The 10,586-nt window shown below is 37.0% G+C and overlaps 2 protein-coding genes across 2 annotated transcripts; one reads left to right on the plus strand and one right to left on the minus strand.

The window, feature by feature from the left end:
• Nucleotides 1-6,578: 6,578 nt before the first annotated feature.
• Nucleotides 6,579-7,053, plus strand: LOC131643242 (uncharacterized). The gene is made up of 2 exons (XM_058913392.1): nucleotides 6,579-6,713; nucleotides 6,808-7,053. The coding sequence occupies exons 1-2, from the start codon at nucleotides 6,579-6,581 to the stop codon at nucleotides 7,051-7,053; spliced, it is 381 nt and encodes a 126-aa protein (XP_058769375.1).
• Nucleotides 7,054-7,537: 484 nt separating this feature from the next.
• On the minus strand, nucleotides 7,538-9,971 carry LOC131643243 (uncharacterized). Its single transcript, XM_058913393.1, has 3 exons — nucleotides 8,940-9,971; nucleotides 8,191-8,861; nucleotides 7,538-8,093 (listed from the first exon to the last, which is right to left on the minus strand). The coding sequence occupies exons 1-3, from the start codon at nucleotides 9,969-9,971 to the stop codon at nucleotides 7,538-7,540; spliced, it is 2,259 nt and encodes a 752-aa protein (XP_058769376.1).
• Between the last annotated feature and the right edge of the window lie 615 nt (nucleotides 9,972-10,586).

Raw genomic sequence — 10,586 nt, forward strand, 5'->3', positions numbered from 1 at the left:
CATTTACTAACAAGAACTGCAAGTTCTATATGGTTTAAATGTTTTGCAGGTATAAAGAAGTGAAGAGAATCTTCAAAGCAAACACAGAAGCAAAACCATAAGGAGTGTTATTCTGTAAAAAGAATAAACTCATGGAAACTGAAGCAAGCTGAGTGCTGTCAAGCTTCAGAAATCAGAAGCAAGAAAGAAGAATGAATCAGAAGCACTGATAATAGAATTTGATCCATATTTGTCTATTTGATCTGACAAAATTCTATTTGCTCTGATACATTATTTTAGCCTATATGGCTCTGATACATATCATGTGTTCTAATATACATTTTATGTTCTGACTCGTTCATGCTGACTTTTGTCGTTTGGTTTTTGTTCTGTAACATTTCAGGATGTAGAGATGCTCAGATGATGCTCTGGTACATTCAACAATGTTCTGATACAAATCTAGCATGAAGTGATGTTGGTAGAAATTCAAAGCTCTGAAGCTATCCGAGGGAAGCAGAAATCAGAAGCTGTGAATGTTCAGAAGATCAAAGAAATTCAAGTTCTGAAGTTGTCCTAGATGGAAGCAGAAATCAGAAGCTGTGAATGTTCAGAAGATCAAAGAAATTCAAGTTCTGAAGCTGTCCTAGATGGAAGCAGGAATCAGAAGCTATGAGTGTTCTAGGGATCTAAGGAAATTCTAGTTCTGAAGCTGTCCAATGGAAGCAGAAGTCAGAAGCTATGAATTCTCTAAAGACAGAAGCTTATGTGATCGTCTCTACCGAAATAATCAGGGAAGTCTTTTATTAAAGTTCTTCGAGTATTTATTTCAGGGGGAGATTATTTATCTCAGGGGGAGATTGTTAATCTCAGGGGGAGACATATTCATATGCTTATGCTATAGCTGTGTAATTTGTCTTTTGCCGTCTGTTCTTTCTGATCGCAAATTCATATCATTTATATATGTTTTTGTCATCATCAAAAAGGGGGAGATTGTTAGAACAAGATTTGTTCTGATCAATTATCTTAGTTTTGATGATAACAATAATATGAATTTTGCTTAAGATAATATGGTACTCTAATCCAATGCAATTTCCTTTTCAGGAAATATATAAAGAGTACGCATAATTCAGCGCTCAGAAGCTTTGTCTCAAAGGGTTCAGCATGCAACATCAGAACATGGTCTGGCAAGACATCAGAAGATGGTCGAAGCAGAATCAGAACATGGGTCTATGGAAGCATCAGAAGAACAAGAGAACAGAAGCACTGAAGTTCTGATGGTATCACGCTCAGAAGCACTTCAAGGTCAGAAGATCAGAAGATGCTTTGCACCAAGCTGTTTGACTCTGATGATATTCAAACGTTGTATTCACAAACATCAGATCAGAAGGAAGTACAAGTGGCAAGCTACGCTGACTGACAAAAGGAACGTTAAAAGCTATTATAGGCTACGTCAGTAGACACAGCGTGAACAAGGCTCGAGGTAGTTGACAAAAGCGTATAACATTAAATGCGATGCTGTACGAAACACGCAAAGCATTAAATGCACTCAACGGTCATCTTCTCCAACGCCTATAAATATGAAGTTCTGATGAGAAGCAAGGTTAACGATTCTGCACCAAAACAACTCATATTAACTTGCTGAAACGCTGTTCAAATCAAAGCTCAGAATCTTCATCTTCATCAAAGCTCACTACATTGCTGTTGTAATATATTAGTGAGATTAAGCTTAAACGTTAAGAGAAATATCACAGTTTGTGATTATAGCTTTTAAGAAGCAATTGTAATACTCTTAGAATTGATTACATTAAGTTGTAAGGAACTAGAGTGATGGTGTGGATCAGAATACTCTAGGAAGTCTTAGAGGTTATCTAAGCAGGTTGTAACTAGAGTGATCGTGTGGATCAGTATACTCTAGAAAAGTCTTAGAGGGTATCTAAGCAGTTGTTCCTGGAGTGATCAGTGTGTGATCAGAAGACTCTGGAAGACTTAGTTGCTGACTAAGTGGAAAACCATTGTAATCCGTGCGATTAGTGGATTAAATCCTCAGTTGAGGTAAATCATCTCTGCGGGGGTGGACTGGAGTAGTTTAGTTAACAACGAACCAGGATAAAAATAACTGTGCAATTTATTTTTATCTGTCAAGTTTTTAAAGCTACACTTATTCAAACCCCCCCTTTCTAAGTGTTTTTCTATCCTTCACAAAGCTCACTCAATGATAAGTATAACGCTTTCATGGTGAGGCAAGAAGGACACAACAATGAGGTTAAAGAGATGCTGGCCAAGATCTTGTCAAGGCTAGGGCCATCTTAGATTGAGTCTGGGTTGTTTCTTTCTTTTCGTTGCATCTGTTTTGGTTCTGTGCATCTGATCTTACTTATCTTCATGTACTTCTGTACTTGCTGTTTGAACTTCAATGAAATCATCTTCTTCCTCTGTGTGTTTCGTTTTGTTTGTCTCTGAATCTTTTTTGTTTTTTTGTTTTTTTGATGATATGACAAAAAGGGGGAGAAATATGTGATAAATGATTTGATTTAATCAGTTGCATTTACTAACAAGAACTGCAAGTTCTATATATATGGTTTAAGTGTTTTGCAGGTATAAAGAAATAAAGAGAATCTTCAAAGCAAACACAAGAAGCAAAACCATAAGAAGTGTTATTCTGTAAAAAGAATAAGCTCATGGAAACTGAAGCAAGCTGAGTGCTGTCAAGCTTCAGGAATCAGAAGCAAGAAAGAAGAATGAATCAGAAGCACTGATAATAGAATTTGATCCATATTTGTCTATTTGCTCTGACAAAATTCTATTTGCTCTGATAACATTATTTTAGCCTATATGGCTCTGATACATATCATGTGTTCGAATATACATTTTATGTTCTGACTCGTTCATGCTGACTTTTGTCGTTTAGTTTTTGTTCTGTAACATTTCAGGATGTAGAGATGCTCTGATGATGCTCTGGTACATTCAACAATGTTCTGATACAAATCTAGCATGAAGTGATGTTGGTAGAAATTCAAGCTCTGAAGCTATCCGAGGGAAGCAGAAATCAGAAGCTGTGAATGTTCTAAAGATCCAGAAAACTCAAGTTCTGAAGCTGTCCTAAATGGAAGCAGAAATCAGAAGCTGTGAATGTTCTGAAGATCAAAGAAATTCAAGTTCTGAAGCTGTCCTAAATGGAAGCAGAAATCAGAAGCTGTGAATGTTCTGAAGATCTAAGAAATTCAAGTTCTGAAGCTGTCCTAGATGGAAGCAGGAATCAGAAGCTGTGAGTGTTCTAGGGATCTAAAGAAATTCTAGTTCTGAAGCTGTCCAATGGAAGCAGAAGTCAGAATCTATGAATTCTCTGAAGACAGAAGCTTATGTGATCGTCTCTACCGAAATAATCAGGGAAGTCTTTTATTAAAGTTCTTCGAGTATTTATTTCAGGGGGAGATTATTTATCTCAGGGGGAGATTGTTAATCTCAGGGGGAGACATATTCATATGCTTATGCTATAGCTGTGTAATTTGTCTTTTGCCGTCTGCTCTTTCTGATCGCAAATTCATATCATTTATATATGTTTTTGTCATCATCAAAAAGGGGGAGATTGTTAGAACAAGATTTGTTCTGATCAATTATCTTAGTTTTGATGATAACAATAATATGAATTTTGCTTAAGATAAAATGGTACTCTAATCCAATGCAATTTCCCTTTCAGGAAATATATAAAGAGTATGCATAATTCAGCGCTCAGAAGCTTTGTCTCAAAGGGTTCAGCATGCAACATCAGAACATGGTCTGGCAAGACATCAGAAGATGGTCGAAGCAGAATCAGAACATGGGTCTATGGAAGCATCAGAAGAACATGAGATCAGAAGCACTGAAGTTCTGATGGTATCACGCTCAGAAGCACTTCAAGGTCAGAAGATCAGAAGATGCTATGCACCAAGCTGTTTGACTCTAATGATATTCAAACGTTGTATTCACAAACATCAGATCAGAAGGAAGTACAAGTGGCAGGCTACGCTGACTGACAAAAGGAACGTTAAAAGCTATTAAAGGCTACGTCAGTAGACACAGCGTGAACAAGGCTCGAGGTAGTTGACAAAAGCGTATAACATTAAATGCGATGCTGTACGGAACACGCAAAGCATTAAATGCACTCAACGGTCATCTTCTCCAACGCCTATAAATATGAAGTTCTGATGAGAAGCAAGGTTAACGATTCTACACAAAACAACTCATATCAACTTGCTGAAACGCTGTTAAAATCAAAGCTCAGAATCTTCATCTTCATCAAAGCTCACTACATTGCTGTTGTAATATATTAGTGAGATTAAGCTTAAACGTTAAGAGAAATATCACAGTTTGTGATTATAGCTTTTAAGAAGCAATTGTAATACTCTTAGAATTGATTACATTAAGTTGTAAGGAACTAGAGTGATCGTGTGGATCAGTATACTCTAGGAAGTCTTAGAGGTTATCTAAGCAGGTTGTAACTAGAGTGATCGTGTGGATCAGAATACTCTAGAAAAGTCTTAGAGGGTATCTAAGCAGTTGTTCCTGGAGTGATCAGTGTGTGATCAGAAGACTCTGGAAGACTTAGTTGCTGACTAAGTGGAAAACCATTGTAATCCGTGCGATTAGTGGATTAAATCCTCAGTTGAGGTAAATCATCTCTGCGGGGGTGGACTGGAGTAGTTTAGTTAACAACGAACCAGGATAAAAATAACTGTGCAATTTATTTTTATCTGTCAAGTTTTTAAAGCTACACTTATTCAAACCCCCCTTTCTAAGTGTTTTTCTATCCTTCAGAGTGTGCCATGTCAGATGGCGCCTAGGACTAAAAAAAAAGGAATAAGCCATGTGAGATGGCGCCTTGGTGTTAAGGGTTTCAGAAACCTAGTTATTTGCGTAATTTTTTTCGAAACATAGTTATTTGCGTAATTTTTTTTTTAATACATGGTTATTTTAAAAAAAATCAATTTATTATTTAATTTATTTTTTCTTAATGTTTACTGGTTCCAAGAGAATAAGCTCTAGTAATCGAGAGTTTGTGCCGAGAGATCATGATACTGACTAAATATTGGTTCTACAAGGCATCGAAATTTAGTATCCAATTCAGCCCAACATAAAAGTTATTAGGATTGCCTAATCCATCAGTGTAATATATGTAATTAGGGGTGCTCGCGGTGCGGTTTGGGCGGTTTTGACGAAAAAAATCATCCGAACCGCAAGAGAAAAAATACTGCGATTTGGTTTGGTTCGGTTGACTTTTAAAAAAAATCCGAACCAAACCAAACCAAACTAATGCGGCTTGGTTCGGTTTTTTACAAATATTTTATTGGGCCATACATACACATATATATGACAACATAATTTTATATTTAGACATTCATACACTAACAAATAACAACAAAACTCGTCATATTTTGACAACAATTTTCCATGTAATATGTAAAAATTAAATTAGACAAAAGTGGAATATTAAACATAAAATAATAACATAAAACAACATATAAAATTATTATAATGAAACAAAAAAATAGAAGAGACGAAAGATTAGTGAAGGTGAAAAAGAAAAAGAAAAAGTGTTGAGAGATTAGAGAAGAAGATGTGCGATAAAAATGAAACTGAAATACGGAACATTTACATAAAAATGAGAAGGTGAAAAAATAATAATATAGGAGAGTAAAGATTATAGAAGAAGAGGGAAGATGTATGTGGCAAAGAAGGTGAAATAATGTTATTAGAGATTTGAGACGATCGGGACTGAAATTATATGTGTAAGGATGAGAAAATTGTTCGTATTCATAAGGCTAATGTATAATAGGTTTAATTTTGGGTTGGATGTGAGTTAAGTAAAATTTAGGTTGTAACATAATGCGGTTTGATTCGGTTTGGTTCGGTTTACAAAATACAAACCGCAAACCGAACCGAACCGTGCGGTTTTGTTAAAAAATGACACAAACTAATCCGAACCAAATGCGGTTTTTTGCGGTTTCGGTTTGGTTTGGTTTGGTTTGCGGTTTTCTATTGGGTTGGTTTGGTTTTGAGCATCCCTATATGTAATATGTGGTTATTTTATCTCACTATAATTAGAGTGTCTTATATAAATTGAAGGCTTAAATGCACTTTTAGTCCCCCTATTTTGTTGTTTTTAACTTTTTAGTCCCCAAACTAAAAAAGCCAAGTTTCAGGTCCCCCATTTTAATTTTTGATGAATATTTGAAGGTCCCCCATCACTTAAGTGCAATTTTAATGACATGGCAAGGAATATTTGGTCCAGTCACTTGCCACATCACTATTTTTATTTTAATTTCATTTTTTAATTATTAACTTAATTAACTTAATATGTAATATTTTCATAAAAGATTTTAATGTAATTATTATATGGATTGATTTGAACCCTTCATATTGGGTTGTCTTCTTCGTTCTTCAGCAAGGTTACACAGAACTAGGGCAAAAGCTTAATCAGAGATTCTTCATCATTCGCCTTCGCCTTCGCCCTCTTCTCTCGTTGTTTCGTTTCTACTCTTCTTCTTCTCTTCTTGTTTCGTTTCTTCCCTGCTTCTTCTCTTCTTGTTTCGTTTCGTTTTTCAGAGATGTCTCAATGCACGATGGCGAGTAGTATCGGGGCTACACGTTCATGTCAGTTTCGAAGCCAGTGCAGGTGTGGGCTTGAAGCTCCATTGATGACCTCATGGACTGATTCGAACCCAGGCAGACGTTTTTTTGGGTGTGGGATGTACAAGGTAACGTTACTTTCACTGTAACTGATAGTCTACAATTTCATCTCATGTGTAGCAGCAAAATTAATTTGTGATTCTTCATATGTTTGGTTTGCAGGTACAGGGGCGTAAAAGGTGTAGCCACTTTGTTTGGTACGACGATGAACTCTCATCAAGGGCCAAGGAAATTATCTACTCCCTGCAGAAAAAATTGGAGCATGAAAGGGCTAGATTGGATGAAGCTAATACAAGAGTAGCAGAAATGAAGACGAAGTTGAATGCAATGAACTTATTGATGAAATTTTCAGTTTCCATGACATTAGTTATGGTAGTAGGACTTGTGATGCTTAATGTAATGAAGTAGGGTTTATGTGATTTTAGGGCATTTGTGTTGTTAGTTCAGTTTCTTTGCAGCCTTGGTCTTTGATGTCAATTGTAATGGATGTTATCCCATTTGAAATCTAATGTAAACTTGTGTTTTGCCATAACATTCTGATATATAATTGAATTGGAAACTGAGAAATTCTGATATAGTTGGCTTGTAGCATATAGTTGATTTGAAACTGTAAAATTCTGATATACAAATGAATTGACAGCATATGAACATAATAAACTGAGAAATTCCACTATGAATGGACAAAGTAAACAGATGTTGCCATAACATTAAACAAGACATTGTTCTAACTTGTTCATGACAATAAACATTAAACATTGTTCTAACTTGTTCATAACAGATCTTGCCAAATAAATAACAGGATAGCTTAACAAAATAAACATCAAACACTTGTTCATGAACTTGTCAAAAAAGCTTAATCAAAATAAACATTACATAAAGGATAATCCTATAACTATTCTTGAGTAGGCTGTGTGGCAGGTGGTCCTTGTGATGATGAAGCAATGTCAGGTTCATTTGTCTTTGCCTTAGTAGCAGCAGCCTTAGTCTTTGCCTTAGCAGTAGCAGCCTTAGTCTTTGCCTTAGCAGTAGCATCCTTAGTCTTTGCCTTAGCAGTAGCAGCCTTAGTCTTTGCCTTAGCAGTAGCAGCCTTAGTCTTTGCCTTAGCAGTAGCAGCCTTAGTCTTTGCCTTAGCAGTAGCAGCCTCAGCCCTTGCCTTTTTGTTACCACCAACAGGTATGGACCTATCTGCAGCTCTTTTACCCTTGCAACTTCTAATGTTATGTCCAACAGCTCCACATTTCCTACATGAGACTGTTGACAAAGTCCTTGGCAGCACATTAGGGTTTCTTGGCTCATCATTTGACTTGTTCCTCATCTTTTTTGGGCGCCCAATAGCTCTTCTCATCAAGGGTGGGTTGACTGCAACTTCTCCAGCAATAACAGGCCACAGTTGTGGTCCATTAGTTGGATAAACTATGTTGCCATAACACTCCAAATATTTAGCAGTCCTACAAATAACAGCCATAACAAATTATTAAGTGTCCATAGTTAATTGTCCTACAAAAACAGCCATAACAAATTATTAAGTGTGCCATAATCTCTTACTTGTAATAATCATCAACATACTCTTCTGGAGATTTCTTCATTTGCCACATACATGAGATTGCATGGCTGCAAGGAATACCATTCAACATCCATTTCCTGCATGAACATGTCTTGTCTTTGAGGTTGATACAGAAAGTGTCCATCCCATTAGTAACTCCAAATATTGCCATGTCATCATCACCATGCCATGTAGGAGTCCAGCCATGAGCATTCTTCTTGTTCTTTTCAACAATTGCTTGGATATTAGGGCATATCACTCCATTGTACTTTTGCATCATTTCCTTGTGACTTGTAATCCTCTTGGTGATGTAATGTTTAATCCCCTCTAACAAGCTTATAATGGGCTTGTCCCTATGTTCCAAAATAGCCCTATTAAATGCCTCACACCAATTATTAACTTGAAGATCACACTTAACATGTGTCTTGAAGTGTGACCTAGACCAAAATCTTGCAGGTATTTCATTAATATCTTTCCAAGCATCTTCATTCAAGGCTTTAAGCCTAATCATTGCTCTCTCCCATTCTGGAATGGTAGTAGCCCTTGCTGCACTCCAAAAGACCTCCTTCAAAACTAAACCTGAAAATTTCTTCTTCCAATTTCCATATAAATGTTTCACACACAGCCTCTGCTCAACATGTTCACTTACTCCTTGGACAGCTGGTACAAGTCCCTGAAAAACCATAAACCAAAATCCACAATTAATAGACCACAGTTAACATAACTTAAATATACCTCAATTACCATTTACCTTTTGTTGATCTGAGATAAAGGCATATGACACATTGTTCACTGATTGCAAGTCTTCTAAGAGAAGATTTATAAACAATTCCCATGAATCCTTGGTCTCAGCCTCTACAACAGCATATGCAATGGGAAATATTTGGTTATTCCCATCACTCCCAACAGCTGCCATCAGTTGTCCACCATAGTCACCTTTCAAAAAGCATGCATCCAGACCTATTAAAGGTCTACAGAATTTTGCAAAAGCAGTTTTACATGCATTCAAACATACATATACTCTTTCAAATACAGGCCCATTACTTGAATCACTACACTTTAAAATAACATTGCTATTGGGGTTAGACTTCAAGAGTTCTTGTGCATAGCTCCTAAGATGTGTGAACTGATCCCTCCCAGCACCTTGTAACAATTCCATAGCTTTTCTCTTAGCTCTATATGCCTGGTCAGTTGACAGCTTCACACCCCATCTTTCAATTGATATAGCTATCAACCCTGCTGGTTTCATATTAGGAGTATGCCTAAGAATGTGGACAAACTGCTTTGCCAACCACCCAGTCTTTGATTGCCTATTATAAGCAGTCCTAGCACAAGCATGTTCTTCATATAAGGAGGTGATTTGCCAAAATTGATTTCCAGCCCTCTTACTAAATCTCAAGTGATAATTGCAGCCTTCTTCACAATTGACCACCATCCTTTTTGCATCATTTTTTTTGAAGTACACATTTTTATTGTTAACCATTGCATACTCCTTGACAGCATCCTTAATGATATCCTTGTTGTTAAACACCAGCCCTAACTTGAACCCTTTATCTCCACAGCTTTGAAAATTTGAAAAATGTTGATACTCTTCTTCATCTTCACTACCAGGTGGAGTGTATAGCTGATCTGAGTCCTCATCCACAACATTCTCAGTTGGCATTGATGATGTATCTGTAGGTAACACTGTAGTCCAATCCACTTCTATAGACTCTTCATCAGTATCAGGTGCCCAGTCATCATCATCTGTATCACCAAACATATTGTTTTCAGCATCATTCATGTTATCACCCTGACCAACAACATTGTCCTCTACACCATCACCACCCTCACCATCAGCATTTGCCTATACACCTTCATCACCCTGACCACCAACATTGTCTTCTACACCATCACCCCCCTCACCATCAGCATTTGCCTCTACACCTTCATCACCCTCATTGTCCTCTACACCAGCATTGTCCTCTACACCATCAGCATTGTCCTCTACACCATCACCACCATCACCATTTACATTTGCCTCTACACCTTCATCACCCTCACCACCAGCATTGGCACCTTCAGTATTTTCCACTCCTACATTGGTACCATCCACATCCATTTCTACACCCTCATCAACTATTTCAGGAATATCAATGCCATGCTCGACATATATATTCACAACATCAAATCCTTCAACATCCTTGATAAACCTTAGTACATCCCTGTCATTTTCTATAGCTGTCAGACCCCTGGCAAAACTGAACCTAGGGTTCACATACCAAATACACTTCAAACTTTTATATCCCACCTCATGAATCAATTTCTCTAGTTCTATGTAGGATATATAATCAACATCCCATGCCCAATTCAATTCTGTAACTATCCCATCTAGGTACCATTTAACAGGACTATGCAC

The sequence above is a fragment of the Vicia villosa genome, unplaced genomic scaffold (assembly GCF_029867415.1).
Source record: "Vicia villosa cultivar HV-30 ecotype Madison, WI unplaced genomic scaffold, Vvil1.0 scaffold8, whole genome shotgun sequence".
NCBI classification, from domain to species: Eukaryota; Viridiplantae; Streptophyta; class Magnoliopsida; order Fabales; family Fabaceae; genus Vicia; species Vicia villosa.

Coding starts and splice junctions, on each gene's coding strand:
- LOC131643242 (XM_058913392.1), top strand. CDS start 6,579: ATGGCGAGTAGTATCGGGGCTACACGTTCATGTCAGTTTCGAAGCCAG. Junction 6,714..6,807: donor TTGGGTGTGGGATGTACAAG/GTAACGTTACTT, acceptor TTTGGTTTGCAG/GTACAGGGGCGTAAAAGGTG.
- LOC131643243 (XM_058913393.1), bottom strand. CDS start 9,971: ATGAATGATGCTGAAAACAATATGTTTGGTGATACAGATGATGATGAC. Junction 8,862..8,939: donor TTATCTCAGATCAACAAAAG/GTAAATGGTAAT, acceptor ATGGTTTTTCAG/GGACTTGTACCAGCTGTCCA. Junction 8,094..8,190: donor TATGTTGATGATTATTACAA/GTAAGAGATTAT, acceptor TGTTATTTGTAG/GACTGCTAAATATTTGGAGT.